General features: G+C 42.2%; 1 protein-coding gene across 2 annotated transcripts in view; it reads left to right on the top strand.

Moving 5' to 3' along the window:
* STAT1 (signal transducer and activator of transcription 1) overlaps positions 1-17,699 on the top strand; it is a 1,113,083-nt gene that overhangs the window by 599,583 nt on the left and 495,801 nt on the right. For both annotated transcript variants that reach the window (XM_073647949.1, XM_073647950.1), the window contains exon 16: positions 60-158. In XM_073647949.1, coding sequence (XP_073504050.1) covers positions 60-158 — 99 coding nt within the window. The remainder of the gene's footprint in view (positions 1-59; positions 159-17,699) is intronic.

Below are 17,699 nucleotides of genomic sequence, written 5' to 3'. Positions count from 1 at the left end.
TAATACCTTTCATCTCAGAATTAATTGAAATGTTTTTGTTTCAATATTTTTTTCAATAGACTGCATCACTTCCTATTGTCGTAATTTCTAATGTAAGCCAGCTTCCTAGTGGATGGGCTTCTATTTTATGGTACAATATGCTGTCTTCAGAAACAAAGGTATGTTTTATGTCTGTAAAATAAAAATCTGTGCACACTACAAACTGTTATGGTTAAAGAGGACCGGTTGGTTACCATGAAAAAATGTACTTTTTTTTTCTATAAATGCCGCTGTTCTCTTTTATCTGGTGTTGCTTTTCTTTTTTTCCCCTCATCATCCCTTTTCCTAAGATGTGGCCATTCTTCTCTGTTTGTAAATCGAGTCTTTTTAGCCAAGTAGCACTGTCCTCAACACTTCTCTATTGGAATCTTCTTGAGGACCACATTCAATTGCTGATATCAACTAAACCTGACTCTAAGGCTATGTGCCCACGATGCAGAAATGCTCAGGATTTTTTCCTGAACGTTTCTGCATCTCCCTGGCAGAAAAAAATGCATGCGGATTGTACATGCGTTTTCCTGCCAGGGACATGCGGATGTGAAGCGTTCTTCACTTGCATTTCCGCATGCGGGTTGACAAGCGCTTTTCAAGCGATTTTAGCATCACTTGGAAAGTGCTTGTCAACTTGGTCACACTATATAAATCCATGCAATCGGCATGGATTTATATAGTGTGACCGAAAGAATGTCAAAAAATAAAAAAATAAATCTATACTTACCCTCTGTTGGCCCCCGGTGTCCTGCTTTCCCTCCGTTCTCCCTTGCCGGCAGCGGTACACTACACTGAAGGACCTGCTGACGTCAGCGTCGCGTGACCCGTCACATGACTATGACGTCAGCGCAGGTCCTTCAGTACATCGCGAACTGCCGGCATGCGAGGAGGAACGCATCCGCGGCCGCCAGAAGGTAAGTATATATTTATTTTTTATTTTATTCTTTTTTTTCACAGTTTCTATGGTACCCGGGTCCGGAGGAGAGTCTCCTGTCCTCTAGACCCGGGTACCATCCGTACATTAGAACGCATGGAATGCGCATCTACATATACAGTGATGCGTAATCCATGCGTTCTAATGCAAGTCAATGGCGGCGAAAACGCAGCACTTCCGCAAAATAATTGGTAGTGCTGCGTTTTTTTTCCACAATGATAATCCGCAGCGGAAATTTCCGCAGCATGTGCTGACATGCGGCGCGTCTTTCAGGACCACAGCACGTCAAATTCTCTTGCGAAGTTGCTAGTCTCTGCAACAGAAATTTGACTACTAGAATGTATTGAATGCGATAAATCTGCATAGATCACTGAACACATGCGGATTTACTTGTGTTCAATAGAACGCAGCGTTTTGGATACAGCAAAAATGTGCTGCGTCCAAAGCGTTGCTACGTCTTTATCGTGGGCACATACCCTTAAATAAAATAAAATGGCGTGGTCTTCCACATCATTTTAATAACCAGCAGAGGGAAAGCCAACCACTGGGGGATGGTATTACTAGCCGAGGAAGGGGCCAATAGCTAAAAAGGTCCCATGGCTATTAATAACTGCTCACAGCTTTTTACTTAGCCTTTACTGGCTAGATTACAGGGGGACCCCAGATAAAATTGATGTAGGGTCCCCCTATATAATCGAATTAGCAAAAGCTAGGCAGACAGCTGCGGGCTGATATTAATAACCAGGGAAGGGGCCATGGATCCTGGCATCCTTCTAGGCTAATAATATCAGCTCTCAGCCACCCCAGAAATGGCGCCTCCATAAGATACACCAAATCTGGCACTTAGCCTCCACTCTTCCCACTTGCCCTGGTGCGGTGGCATGTGGGGTAACGGGGTTAGGGTTCATGTCAGCCTTGTATTTGCAGCTGACATGAAGCCCAGGTTATTAAGGGAGGGCATCTATAAGATGCCACCAACACTAACCCCGTGGTAAAGTTTTTGAAATTAAGACACGGCCACAATAAAGTCTTTTATTTTAAATAAAATTACACACAGTTTTAATCATTTATTTAAAAATAAAAAACATTGTTATACTCACCTAATGTCCATTTCGCTGAAGCCATTGTCACCTGTAAGAAAACCAAACTAAAAAAACAACCATATCACCCACCTGTCCGCTGTGATGACATAATCCAGTGTCCCACGACGATCTGGGTCATTTCTAGAGCAGTCACACCAGCAATCACTGGTGTGACTGTTGTAGAGGACTGCACTCTATACACTGACAGGAGTGTAATCTCTAATGTCAGTGTATAGCGCTGAGCTGCCGGCACAGAGGTCATTGGAGTTCAATCAGCTGATGATCAGCTAACTAGCTCCGGTGACCTCACTTAATCCATCGGTGCTACCTGAGAAAGTTCCCATGCTGCGAGGCTGTAAGTGGGGTTACCTGAGCTCTCAACTGATCATTAGCTGATTGCACTCCAGTGACCTCACTCCCAGCAGCTCAGCGTTATACACTGCCGGCAGCGATCGCGATCCTTTCAGTGTATAGAGTGCTGCCGGGTGATTGGATCGTCTTGGGACATCCAGATTACGGCGGTAAGTGAGTATGAAGTGTTTTTTATTTTAATATCAAATTATTTAAACTTTTTTTTTTGTTTACAAAAGCGCCGGCTGAGGAGACTACTTCTCCCCTCAGAGGCACGGTCGTAAAATGATGGGAGGAGTAGTCTCCCGCAGGCAATTCTTTGCGCGTTTTTGCCACGTTTTCGACTCATTGACTTGAATTGAGTCAATCAAATACACAGCCAAAAATCGAAAGCAAATCTGAAATTATTTTTATACCTGCATTTTTGACTGACTCAATTTAAGTCAATGGTTGAAAAGCGCTGCAAAAACACACAAAGAATTGACAGACTGCAGATTTAAATGCAATGAGAATCCTGACAGGAAAATTCCTGATCATGTGCACAGCACTTCACGATTGTCGTTACATTAGTTGGCACAAGGATTCCCTAACGTTTTTGGCCCATTTCCGCGCGGAAAAAGCACACTAAAAACACAATGTGTACATAGCCTCACACTTAGACATTCACACACTCTCTGCATCATATCAGTGCAGAGCAAGCTGTCAGTCAATGCGCCAGGGTATGTTTACAGCCGCCTGTCACTGCATACTGAGCGGTTACTACAGCTATGCCGACATGCCTCTAAGGCCACAGCCCCACTATCAGTATTCGGTCAGTATTTTTTCTAAGCAGTGGGAGCCAAAACCAGGTGAGGAACAATCAGAGAAAAGGTATAATAGAAATAAGTCACCAATTCTGCATTTATCACCCACTCCTGGTTTTGGCTCCCACTCCTGAGAAAAAATACTCACTGAACACTGACCAAATACTGATAGTGGGGCTGTGGACTATGATTGATTGAAAGTTGGAGGCTTCCGAGAGGAATAACGTTCATTTCCTCCTGGTAGCTGTTCTTTCATTGCGGCGGCTGAACAGCTTTGGAACGCTATTAACTTGCAGATTAACCTGATATCTGCAGGTTAATAGTGTTTGCTCACATGGTATAGTGTTTGAGATATCGGCTATATCAGAGACACCCTCCCTTAGACAGCTTTTTCCAAGTTCTATACATAAAATATGCTTTGATACATCACATTCGTCGCAACAGTACAATAATTATAATATCAATAAACACAAACCAATATTTCACCAATATCTTCAATAGTACTTTTTTTTTATTTTGAGAGGATCCATTTTTCTTGGTGTCATAGATCATTACTGGGATTGTCTTGCCTTTTGTGTTTAGGAGCACACACTTCCTTGCCTTCCTCTTCCAGCTTGCTGTGTTGAGCTGCTGGCCTGAACTTTTCACTCTCTTATGCTAGAAGCAGAATCCGCTTAGTCTCTTCAGCACTGAAACTGTTCGAATCTAGTAATCTGTCCAGTTCCAGAGCTGAGTTTACATGCTCTATAGCAGAACCTTTCTTACCTTAAGAGACACATTTCAGTTCTCATAAAAGGTCACATCCAGAGTCCCCTTAGTAAGGACGTCAATCTCTTGCTTGTCCCCCTTCCTCCATAGTAGTGACTCCTAGTGCCCCCATAAGTGGTTTAATGACATTCATAGCTTCCCCATAGAAATCACACCAAGATGGTATACTACAGCCACAGGATTCCCACCTTATCCACCTTCAGTATTCTTGCATCAAGCACTCACACTAGACTATCGCATCCAGCTTCAAGCACCTTTTCTGACGGGAAGTATCACCCTATACCAAGGCCAGTATATGATCATCCAGATCTGCTCTTCTGTGCAGGGCTTCTCACATAAATCACCTTCTGAAAACCTGCTCTGCATAACTGTGTGTAGGACCTTGTGCTAAACTACCAAACTAACAGACAACCGCACACCACACATCAAGGGTCCCACGAGCCCCATGTGGCTCCCAAACCACAGGTTAGGGACCCTTGCTCTATAGCAAAGACCTTGCAAGCTCTGTTCTCCTTGCCTAGGAACCCAGCTACTTCTGATAGATTCAGACATGGAAGAAACAAAAAATAATCTCTTCACAAAATCATGGTAATTCAAACTTAAACACAGGTATTTATGATCAATTCCTCTCTATAAATAGAAGAAATAACAATTTGTGGTGTTTCTGCTAACTAACACTGCAAATTTAGCGTTTGGCCTATAGATCTTACATATAGAATATAAGTAATTCGCCAATCTTTCTATTAAAAAGTGTCAGTTTCTAATGCTACAAATAGTTACCGCCACAGACCGAGCATTTCAGCTAACAATCGTGCATGTGAAACATAATAAGGAATAACGTAAAGAAGACCCGCAGTTTTCTGATATAGTGTCCTTGTTATATAGTATATAGTTTACTGGAGGATGGGGGTTATCCCTGTACCTCTGAGCACACAGGCGTGTGTGTACTGGTGTCCTCTGTAGGGATCCTGCATCCAGAAGCAATTAGAAGTGGGCGCGGTGCAGCAAGATGCCGCCAGTGAGTCTAACAAATCTGTTTTACCAGGGCGCTCCAGCCGGTAGTGTCCCTGGTAACACAGCGGGAGAATGTTGGAGTAGGGGGTGACATCACAGTAAAGAAACTACGAAGTCCTGCTGTGTCCACAACCTACATGTTGAAAGGAAATCTCGGTTCCCCTTTGTCAGGCTATGTGGATTGAAAACCACATGAGAAGATTTAAAACTCCCAGCTCTGCCCATACAAATTAATGCACCTGGATAGCACTGCAGCTTGAGCCTTCTTGTGGATATTGGCAAAAAAAGGAGGGAGGATCTATACAACTTGAAGCACAACAATCATTCAAGCAATCAGCGTAGGTTATCAACATACTATTTACAATTTGTCAAAGGCAAATCATTCCTAACTAAAGATTCTGAAGTAATATAATTTTTAATGATGTCTTTTGAATAGATATACGGAAATAGAAATATGTGCTCTATTAAAATCACAAATAATGTGATGGTCTTATTCCCTTAACCAGAGAGATTCATATTGTGACAGATGTATAATCATACATCGGGTCACATGAATAGTAGGCCTCCAATCAGAATAGGTTATAGTATACAGTTGTGCTCAAAAGTTTACATATCCGGGCAGACTTTTTGCTTTTTTGGCCTTGGTTCAGAGATTATGAATGATAACAAAAAAACTTTTTCTCCACTCATGGTTATTGGTTGGGTGAAGCCATTTATTGTCAAACTACTGTGTTTTCTCTTTTTAAATCTTAATGACAACCAAAAGCATCCAAATGACCCTGATCAAAAGTTCACATACCCTGGTGATTTTGGCCTTATAACATGCTCAGAATTTGACACAAATGGGTTTGAATGGCTACTAAAGGTAACATACTCACCAGTGACCTGTTAGCTTGTAATCAGTGTGTGTGCATAAAAGCTGAGTGAGTTTCTGGGAGTCAGACAGACTCTTGCACCTTTTATTCAGCCACTGACGTTTCTGGATTGTGAGTCATGGGGAAAGCAAAAGAATTGTCAAAGAATCTACGGGAAAAGGTAGTTGGTCTGTATAACTCAGGAAAGGGATACAAAAAGATATCCAAGGAATTGTTAATGCCAGTCAGCGGCGTTCAAACGGTGATTAACAAATGGAAAATCAGAGGCTTTGTAAAAACCAAACCACGGTCAGGTAGACCAACAAAGATTTTGGCCACAACTGTCAGGAAAATAGTTCGGGATGCAAAGAAAACCCCACAAATAACATCAGCTGAAATTCAGGACTCTCTGAAAACTAGCGGTGTAGCTGTTTCAAGATGCACAATAAGGAGGCACTTGAAGAAAAATGGGCTGCATGGTCGAGTCGCCAGAAGAAAGCCATTACTGCGCAAATACCACAAAGTATCTCACCTACAATATGCCAAACAGCACAGAGACAAGCCTCAAAACTTCTGGAACAAGGTAATTTGGAGTGATGAGACCAAAATTGCAGCACCTTATCAGCAAATACTGTAGGCAAATTTGCACTCATCAGCCCAGAAGCTGCGCATGGGGACGTACTTGGATGTTCCAACATGACAATGATCCAAAACACAAGCCCAAGTCAACCTGTCATTGGCTACAGCAGCACAAAGTGAAGGTTCTGGAGTGGCCATCTCAGTCTCCTGACCTCAATATCATTGAGCCATTATGGGGAGATCTCAAGCGCGCAGTTCATGCTAGACATTCCAGGAATTTACAGGAACTGAGCAGCTTTACCATCTGAGAAAATAAAGACCCTCATCCACAACTACCACAAAGTACTTCAAGCTGTCATTGATGTTAAAGGGGTCAATACACGGTATTAAGAACTGGGCTATGTGAACTTTTGATCAGGGTCATTTGGATGTTTTTGGTTGTCATTAAGATTTAAAAAGAGAAAACACAATAGTTTGACATTAAATGGCTTCACCCAACCAATAACCATGAGTGGAGAAAAAGATTTTTTGTTATCACTCATATTCTCTGAAAAAATATGATATACCAAAAAATTTGTAATCACATAGGTGCTTCATGCAGCATGCTTTTTCTAATATCAAATGATGACACACAGCTATAGATGGAAAGCCCATACAGTAGTCATAATGATTATACATATCGCTAGAGCATAAGTATAAAGGAGAGGGCTCCATCCATAGTTAATAGAAGTCAGCTCAAAAGCAAAAAATCACTCATACCCATGTTTGCAGAGATCTGCGCCGGGTCCCCAGCCAAGCCCCAGCCAAGGGGCCCAGTAAGAGGGACAGGTACGGAATTAAACTCTACAAACTGTGCAAGTGTACCTCGGGGTACCCCCACAGGTTTAGAGTTTATGAAGGGAAGGACAACTGGATTCAAGCCTCTGAATGCCCCCCTGTCCTGCGTGTGAGTGGGAAAATTGTGTGAGATTTGGTGCACCCACTGCTGGATCAAGGTTATTACCTCTACGTAGATAACTTTTATACCGGCATCCCACTCTTAAAGTCCCTCTCTGAGTGAGCTACCACAGCATCAGAAAGGACTCCCTAAGGTGCTAATTGGGCAGCTGCTCTGAAAGGGTGAGAGCAGAGCCCAATGTAGCGACAACATGCTGGTGGTCAAGTACAAGGACAAGAGGGATGTCCCTCTCTTGACCACCATACATGATTATGGCAGCACCCCCACCACTGTACAAGGTATTTCTACACAGGTCCACAAACCAGACTGTCCTGGGGTACAACAAGAACATGGGTGGAGCTGATCTTTCTGAAAAAGTCCTCCAGCTGTACACTACCATAAAAAAAGCTAAGGTGTGGTACAAGAAGCTGGCCATGCACATCTGACAGATGGAAATGTATAACGCTTTCATGCTATGAAGTGCAAGCAAGACCTGGACCTTCCTTCAGTTCCAGGAGGTAGTGATCAAGGCCCTAATGTTTGGAAGTCAGGAAGGAGCGGGCCTCAGTGCTTCCGGAACTGAAGGTGGCCGTATCGTACCAGGGCAACATTTCCATGGTGAGGTCCCTCAAACCTCAAAGAAAGGAAGGTCGCAGAAAAGGTGCCGAGTGTGTTACAGAAGGGGGATAAGAAAGGACACCATTTGGCAATGCGACACCTGCCCCAACAAACTTGGCCTTTTGTATATAAAAGAAGTCTTCAAACTGTACTACACATCTATGGACTACTAAATTATTTTTTGGCTTACACAACTTACATATGCCAATCTGATGAACGCTACACAACTCGCATATGTCATCCTGATGTACTCTGCACAACTCACTTATGCCAATCTGATGCACTCTACACAATTTAAGTATGCCACCACATTATAATATTCACATTCCAGGAAAACACTAGACCAATTTCAATATAGGGTCACTTGGGCGTTTGTACTGTTTAGGCACATTAGGGGTTCTCCGAACACAACATGACACCCGCAGACCAGTCCATCAAAGTTGGGGAAAATCATTTTTTTCATTTTTACAGTTCAACTTTGTAAAATTCTGGAAAGCACCTGTGGGTTCAAGATGCTCAGCAAATGTCTAGATAAATTCCTTTATTGGTCTAGTTTCCAAACTGGTTTCACTTGTGGGGGGGGTTTCCACTGTTTAGGCACATCAGGGGCTCTCTTGTGACTCGACCCCTGCAGACCATTCCATCAAAGTCTGAACTCCAAAACGTAAATTCTTCCTTTCCTATCCCTGCCGTGCGTCCAAACAGTACTTTTCCCCCATATGTGGGGTATCGGCATACTTAGGAGAAATTGCACAACAAATTATGCATCGTTTTCTACTTTTACCCTTGTGAAAATGAAAAATTTTGGGCTGAAGCAACTTTTTTGTGGGAAATTTTTTTTTTTTAAATTTTCACAGCTCAACGTTAGAAAATTCTGTGAAGCAATTGTGGGATCAAGGTACTCACTACACCTCTAAATAAGTTCCTCGAGGGGTTTAATTTGCAAAATAGAGTCACTTGTGTGGGGTTTCCACTCTTTAGGCACATCAGGTACTCTCCAAAAGTGACATGGCGTCCGCTCTCTATTCCAGGAAATTTTGTGTTCAAAAAAGTCAAACTGTGCTCCTTCCCCTCTGAACCATGCCATGGGCCCAAATGGTAGTTTTCCCCCACATAAGGGGTATAAGCGTACTCAAGAGAAATTGCACAACAAATTTCTCCTGTTACCATTTTCAAAATAAAAAAATTAGAGCTAATGTAACATTTTCGGGAAAAAAAGTAAAATGTTAATTTTTACCTTCCACATTCCTTTAATTCCTGTGAAGAACCTGAAGGGTTAATAAACTACTTGAATGTGGTTTTGAGTACTTTGAGGGGGGGCAGTTTTTAGAATGATGTCACTTTTGGGTATTTTCTGTCATATAGACCCCCAAAGTCTCTTCAAATGTCATGTGGTCCCTACAAAAATGGTTTTGTAAATTTTGTTGGAAAAATGGGAAATTGTTGATAAACTTTTAACCCTTTTAACTTCCTAACAGAAAATTTTTTTTTTTCCAAAAATGATGCTGATGTAAAGTAGACATATGGGAAATGTTATTTATTAACTATTTTGTGTCTTTTAACTATCTGATTTAAGGGAATAAAAATTTAAAGTTGGAAAATTATGAAATTTTCAATTTTTTTTGTCAAATATATTTTCATAAGTATACTCAAATCATATCAACCAAAATTTACCACTAACATGAAGTACAGCATCTCATAAAAAAAATTCTCAGAATCACTGGGATATGTTAAAGTATGCCAGAGTTATTTTCATTTGACGCCCCTGCTGTAGACGTAGAGGATGGTCCCTTGTCATCTTTGCAGGCTCAGGTGTAAAAACATAATTAGAAAGATTTTTGTACAGTCCCGTCTTACATTTATATATTGTAATAAGATTGCCCTTAAGCCTTCATTTTGTCAAACTGAATAACCCCAAGTTTGATAAACTATCTTGGCATTTCAGTTCACCCATTCCCTTAAAGCATCTCTCATGTGTTTTTGTCTTTTTTTATTTCACCGCTGGAGTTGTGATACTAATTCAAGTTCCCTGACCCTTGTCTTTTATTACCACCCTTCATTTTTAACTCTTCCCGGCGCTGCTTCGGTCCCAAGCCACAATTATGTGACCGCAACCTCTGATTGATCAGAAGTCAGAGGTAACACTCACATTGAGTTGTGACTTCCAAATCACCCAGCAAACACTGGAGCTGTCCGGCAGGTCAAAAACTGCTGTGGGACTGACTGGAGTGACGCGAATAAAAGATGAAGGCTGTGTTTGATAAAGTATAAGACTAGCGGTAGGAACTTAGGATTAGGAGCACCACTCCAGTGTTTTTTTTTTTATTGCAGCTCTGGAGTCGTGCTTTAGTAACTTTGTTTGCTCTTCCATGCACCCACTTTAGTTTAGCTATGTACTCAGTATTCTAAGTGGGGCCACTCGAGTGATTTGTACATGTGCTCCAGACTAGAATATAGTTTTGCCTCTCTGCCTCTTTTCATACATTTCATGGTGGGGATGCATTTCAAACAATTTTGCCTAAGATCACTGCCATGAATAAAGAATAATATTTAAACATACTCCAAGAGCAACTTCTCCCATCAATCTAGGTGTAATTTGTTTATGAACAACCAATTTTCCATGATGAAGCACCAAGTCATAAGCAAAAGTGATAACTAAGTTCCTTGGTTAACAAAATAGGGTGTGGCTTAGCTGCTGAACAAAGATGGCCACTCTCAGGTAAGCTCCGCTTGAACAACCCGGCAAAAGCAATCCCATAGTGTTTAGGAGGGCATTTCTACCTGTCTAGCTTACAGATGCTAGGAGGCAATCCCTCCTTCACCCACTGATGTTGAGATTCGGTAAACTGGTGGAATATACAGTGGTGTGAAAGAATGTTTACTCCCTTCCTCATTTCTTATTCTTTTGCATGTTTGTGTTACAATACCGGCGTAGCACTGCTGGAATCTAGTGGCCAAAGGAACGAGTAGGAACAGCAAATGGTGGTAGATGTTATTAGAGTTAGCAAAGGAGTTGTAAGAAACAATCCGTAGATAGGCAAGAAGAGTCTGAATAAGACAGTTCAGAACTGGAGACTGGAGCAGGACAAAACAGCTAGATACAGTACTCAAGCGAAGCATGGAAGATCCATGTGGCTTTAAGTAGGCTCAAACAGCAAACAAGATGGATTCCACAGGTTCAGAATCTGCCATCTTGGTAAAGGGCAATTGCAGAACACAACAGCAGCCTCCAGTGGTAAGTAGTAAAATTGCAGCACAATTATTAAAGTGAACAATGGCGGCCACTAGTGGTCAAACTGTAGAAGGACAGCAGGAATCCTGACATTACTACCCCCTATCAACAGTAGCCTCCGAATGATGCTTGGCTTGGTTTATTTGGGTATTTTTGGTGAAACTCTTTAAGCAGTCAAGGAGCATTGATATTTTCCACAGGTTCCCAGGAGTTATCTTCAGGGCTGTACCCTTGTCACTTTATTAAGTACTGCAACTTGTTTCTGAATCTTCGAGAGTCTTGGACCTTTTCCACTGTGTATTGTTCTTGCCCGTCCACTTCAAAAGAATCAGGAGGTAGATGACGCCCAGGAAAAGGATTTGAACAAATGGCTTTAGTAAGGAGACATGGAACACTGCATGTATAGTCATAGTTCTGGGAAGTTGAAGGCGAAAAGCTACTGAGCTAACTTGTCCAATGATTTTGAAAGGAGAAGAAAAGCTGACATCAATGTCCCGTGCTGCACAAAATGTTTTTCCAGAATCTCGATTTAAATTGTTTTTCCTCGATCAGAGACGACTTTGTCTGGAACCCCATGAGGACTAAACTCATTTTGAATTAGAAGATCAACGGTCTCTTTAGCACAATGCAAAACAGTGCAGGGAACAAAACCTGTTGCTTAGATGAGTCTTTCTACCACTACTACGATTGAACTCTATTGTTGAACTACCAGTTTCAAAAGGAAAAAGTCCATAAATATAGAGCCCCAAGGATGAGATGTAATTTTCAGAGGCTGCAATAATCCCATTGGTGATGTGCAGTGAGTTTTTATACATAGCACAGGTGCTCCAGGAAGATGCATATTGTTTAACATCATTTTGACAATTGGGCCACCAAAAGAAGTGATAGAAATTCTTGTGTTTTTGAATTTCTTTGCGTCCTGCTAACTTGGAGTCATGGTTCAGTTTTAATACTTTAAGTCTCACAGAGTCTGGAACATAGATGCAATGATTAAGTCTATACTTTATTTTGAAAGTTAAGAGATATAATCTGGTGGATGCAGGAGAATTGGGTCTGTCTCATATGCTTCCCCTATATCTTCCAGAAAGTCTTTGTTATGGATCACCCCCAGGAAGTTGGACTCAGGCAGAATAGTTGTTGGTGCTGCTATAGAGGAATCTTTAGAGAAGATCTTACATAAAGCAACTGCTTTACCATTACTGGAGCCAGGTCTGTAAGAGATAATTGGTTGAATTGGTTAAGGAAAAGACTCCATCGAGCTCAGTGGGGGGGACAAACATTTGGCAGACCTGATAAATTCAAGGTTACGTTGATCAGTTAGAACAACAATTTGTTGAGCTGCTCCTTCTAGACGATGCCTCCATTCCTTGAAAGTAGCAATGTTCGCAAAGAGCTTTTTGTTCCCCACATCATAATTCTCTGAGATGGTCAAACTTCTGAAGAAATAAGCACAAGGTTATAGGAAATCTTTTGTTCCTGTTTTTTGTGATAGAATGACCACTACTGCACTGTCTTAAGCATCCACTTCTACAATAAAGGCATGTTCAGGATTGGGATGAATAATTATAGGAGCTGTGTTGAGCTTCGTCTTCAGGCAAGAAACAGCATCTTGTGCTTGAGGAGACCAAACAAACAATATGCCTTTCTTTGAAAAATTCTTAATGAAACGTCTGTAAAAATTGGCAAAACCCACAAATCTTTAAACTTCTTTCATGTTTTTTTGGCGTTGGCCACTCAATGATAGCTTGAATCTTGCTAGAGTCCATTTGCAATCCTTGAGTAGAGATTATATAGCCCGAAGAACTGGATCTCTGATGGAACTCACATTTCTAAAGCTTAATATAAAGTTGGTGGGTTCGTAGACACTCTAGCACAGTTTTCACATGATTCTGATGCTCTTCTGCCGAATTTAAAAATGCGATTTTCCATTCATCCCCCTCTCTGACTAACCAGTAAGCTCCCCTTAAATCCAACTTGCAGAACACCCTAGCTCCCACAACCTGGCTGAACAAAATATGGAATCAGAGGAAGAGGGTATGGATACTGGATTGTAATTTGAGTTACTTCCCAGAAATCTACACAGGGACGTAGACCACCATCTTTTTCTTCACGAAGAAGAACCCTGCTGCCACGGGTGAAGATGAGGGTCTGATATGTCCCTTGTCCAGACTTTCTGCAATGAAATCCTTCATGGCTGGTCTCTCAGGGCCATGAAGCTCCGGGGGTTAGGTTAATAGGACAGTCATATGCATGATAAGGAGGCAAATCCTGACACCCCCTCTCAGAAAAAACGTCCTCAAAAACAGACAAAAATGGCGGTAAGGTCCCGGTAGAGACTGTACAAAGGGAAATATTTAAACAGTTGTCATGGCAGTAATCTCCCCACTCATTGATCTCCCTGGCTTGCCAATCCATCAGCGGATTATGTTTCACCAACCAGGGAAAACTCAAAACAGTTGGGGTGGGAAGACCGTCCAGGACGTAGCAAAGAATTATCTCACGATGGATCAACCCCATCCTCAGTTTTACACCATGTACAATCTGAGTCAGAGCTCCCTGTGCAAGTGTCGCTGAGTCAATGGCAAAGATGGGAATGGGCTTTGCTAAAGTACAGCAAGCAAGACCATGAGTTCTCAGAAACTCAGCATCAACCATGCTGACTCCAGCTCCGCTGTCAACAAACACAGAAATTTTCTCGGTTTTGCTCTCTAGCATTACCTATGCTGTCAGGACAAACCGGGAACTGCAAGTTGACGATAAATGCACCCCTTGCTTATCCAACTACAGACTACCAAGGGTTAATCGAGTTTCCTTTTACTTAAGAATCAAAGGACGGACCCCATAAAATGTCCTTTTTTTCCACAAAAAAAAACCACGTCCTTCTTTTTGTGGATCTCAGGGGGTGTCTCTGCATCGTACATTTCCCCGAGCTACATGGGTTCTTCCACCTCCTCCCCCCCTTACTGGTTCACTGCAAAACTGCTCCCCCGGCAAAGGAGCATTACCTCGAAAAGAAGGCTCCAGAGAAGGTGGTCTCACCCACCTATCCAGAAGGCGTCTATCAACATATATAGCCAACAACATGGCAGCCTCCAAGGACTCGGGGGTTTCATACACTGCCAAGCATCTTTCAACTTTTCAGTAAGGCCCTGACAAAATTAGCTTCTAAGAGCTCGGTCATTCCATTTTGTATCAGTTGCCCATCTGCGGAAATTAGAGCTGTACGTCTACACTGACTGATTCCCTGATGAAGGCGACGCAATCTGGACTCAGCCAAGGAGATTCGGTCAGGGTCATCATAAATGAGGGCTAGAGCTCCGAAAAACTCTTCCACAGACTGGAGAGAAAACGAACCCTGCAGCAAAGAGAGAGACCAGGTTTGAGGATCTCCTTGCAGCAGTGATATCACAATTCCCACTCATTGCTCCTCATTTCCGGAGGAGTAAGGACGAAGTTTAAAATACAGTTTGAAAGCTTCCTGGAACACGAAAAACTTGTCCCTACCTCCTGAAATCTTGTCCAGGAAGGCAACATTGGGTTCAAGCTGGACCGGCCTACCTGCAGAGACCCCAACATCAGGGACCAGCAGCCACGGTTGCAGCTGCTGAACCTCATAGTGGAGGTCAGTCACCTCCAGAGACAGCCTGTGCAGCTTCTCTGACAGCTCAGCAATGGGATCCATGAACCAAGAGAAAAAAAACTACACACAAAAAAAGAAACACACACAAAAAAAACACATCAGGTTGTTTGTTTTTTTATATATATATGCACTACCGGTGACTATGTCACACACAGTGTGGGAAAGACTAAGTGCAACATGAAGGGATGAGGGGAAGGAAGCCCAGACACTAGGGAAAAGGGGAGTGGAAATCCCTAGGCAGATCTAATAGCACCCTGCCTACCATAACGTCCCTACATTGGTTCCACACCAATTACCGAGCAGGAAACCTAAGCCCTGTATATCCCTAGAGCTAGGCTCTAGATAGGGAGGGGGGGTAAGCACTTCTCAGTCCCCACTATAAACTAAAGACAACCAGGGAGACAAACAAAGGGGACGGGGGGAAGCTTAGCTTGAGTCGACACCAGAAGAAAATGAAAATATTATCAGCGACTCCCTGAAGCAGACTGAGAGTTTATAAACACCCAGACCAGAGAGTGTCAATAAGAGCAGGAGGGAGGTTGCCGCTGTGTCTAAAAGTCAGAAGGATTAAGAAGGCGTCTGCAATGCCAAAAGTAGTGACCTTCTGCAGCCAGATGCAAAGCGACTGTCTGTTACATCTGACACACCCTTGACAATATGTGAGGATTCTTTATCTCAAAGTCTCTGGGACTGGTGGTTGAAGCAGGTGAATAACAACTATTGTTGCAGGACCAGTTTGAATTCCACTTTTCCAATCTTCTCTCTGACAATCTGGGGTCCATACGGATACAATGGTGAATGAAGTCATGAAAATTTGTGGTAGAAGAATCCAGCGGATAAAAAAGTTAAGAAAAACTTTATTGTATCAAGTTAAAAATAGCAGCCGTGCACTCCAGCAAGTAGTGAAACCTACACGTTTCAACCTAAAGAGGTCTTAATCATGGCCATGGATACTGACATGAAAATTTGTGGGAGCATCGTCCCTGGCTCGTTCATCTTTGAGTGCACTGGAGAGTCCATTCTTAAAAAAAAAAAAATGTAGCATTATTCCATTCAGTATCAATCATCCACCGTCTGAATTTGTGGCGTACTCTGCAACGTAGCGCTTACCCTGATGTAGAGCCATCAGTGTAGCTGAAGCTGTTGCACAACGATTAGGGTCTTCAAACGCCTAGCTCATGGCTGGAAGGAAGGCCTCCTAGGAAGGCCTCCAGATCATTAAGTCAATTATCATTCAGTAAAGGGTCTGGCCCAAGCTAAAGCTTTTATGTGTCCGTAGCATAATGATACACAAAACTTTTGATCTGTCAGTATGAAAGTGATCAGGGTGTGCACCAAAGTACAATCTGCATTAGTTGGTGAATCCACAAAATATGTGACGGTCTCCACAAAACCTGAAAGGGTGTGGTGGAGGGTGCCGGACCTATATGTTGATTTTGCAATTGAAGGATCTGCTCAGACTGCAGTGCAATCTTATTGCTTAGATCTTGCAAAATATTCTGTAGATCCTGTGTAGCTTGTCCAAAAATTTGAACATTATGGGTTGTCTGAGTTTCAAATACCGTGTATTTTGGTTTTAGTGTTTGCATATCTGCATAGATGTTGGTAAGCAAACAGTTTATCTTAGTTACATGAACCTCCAATTTTCCCTCGGCGGCTTCCATAATGAGGGCTTGAGTATCCTCTTATAATAACAGCGTAACACTGCTGGAATCCAGCGGCTGAAGGAGCACGAGCAGGAACAGCAAGTGGTAGTAGATGTAGTTCGAGTTATCAAAGGAGTTGTAGGAAAAAATCCGTAGATAGGTAAGAACAGTCTGGGTAAGACCGTTCAGAGCTGGAGACAGGAGCTAGACAAAACAGCTGCACACAATACTCAAAGTATGAAAGATCCATGTGGCTTTAAGTAGGCCCAAACAGGAAACAAGATGGATTCCACAGGTTCAGAATCTGTCATCTTGGTAAAGGGCAATTGCAGAACACAACAGCAGCCTCCAGTTGTGGAGTGAAATTGCAGCACAATTATTTAAGTGAACAATAGCGGCCACTAGTGGTCAAACTGTAGAAGGACAACAAGAATCCTCACAGTTTGTGACACTTAAATGTTTCTTATCACAAAACAAATTTAAATATTTGACAAAGATAACATAAGTAAACACAAGATACAGTTTTTGAATGAAGTTCTTTATTATTAAGGGGAAAAAAATCCAAACCTAAAGGGCCCTGTGTAAAAGAAAAAAAAAGTGATTGCCCCCTAAACCTAATAACTGATTGGGCCACCTTTAGCAGCAACAACTGCAATAAAGTGTTTGTGATAACTGGCAATGAGTCTTTTACATCGCTCATCTTTGCAAAATTGTTATAATTTAGCCACATTGGAGGTTTTCCTATCATGAACTGCCTTTTTAAGGTCATGCCACATCATCTCAGTCCAAATAAGGTCAGGACTTTGACTAAGCCAATCCAAAGTCTTAATTTTGTTTTTCTTAAGCCATTCAGAGGTGGACTTGCTGGTATGTTTTGGATCATTATCCTGCAGCATAACCCATGTGTGATTCAGATTGAGGACTCTGCCATGCATGCCATTTTTGCCTAGTCTGTCTTATGGTGGAGTCATGAATACTGACCTTAACTGAGGGAAGTGAGGCCTGCAGTTCTTTTCAGTGTTGTTGTGGGCTCTTTTGTGACCTCTTGGATGAGTCGTCGCTGCACACTTGGGGTAATTTTGGCCGGCTCCTCCTGGGAAGGTTCATCACTGTTCTATGCTTACGAAATTTATGGACAATAGCTGGAGGCATGGGTACAAATCACACCGCTGCCACCACTTGTAAAGATGTGCGGTTGTGGAATTTAATAA

The sequence above is a fragment of the Phyllobates terribilis genome, unplaced genomic scaffold (genome assembly GCF_046119375.1).
Source record: "Phyllobates terribilis strain yellow unplaced genomic scaffold, ASM4611937v1 Scaffold_9__5_contigs__length_417890890, whole genome shotgun sequence".
In the NCBI taxonomy this organism is placed as follows: domain Eukaryota; kingdom Metazoa; phylum Chordata; class Amphibia; order Anura; family Dendrobatidae; genus Phyllobates; species Phyllobates terribilis.
This window is presented reverse-complemented; position numbering and strand designations above follow the sequence as displayed.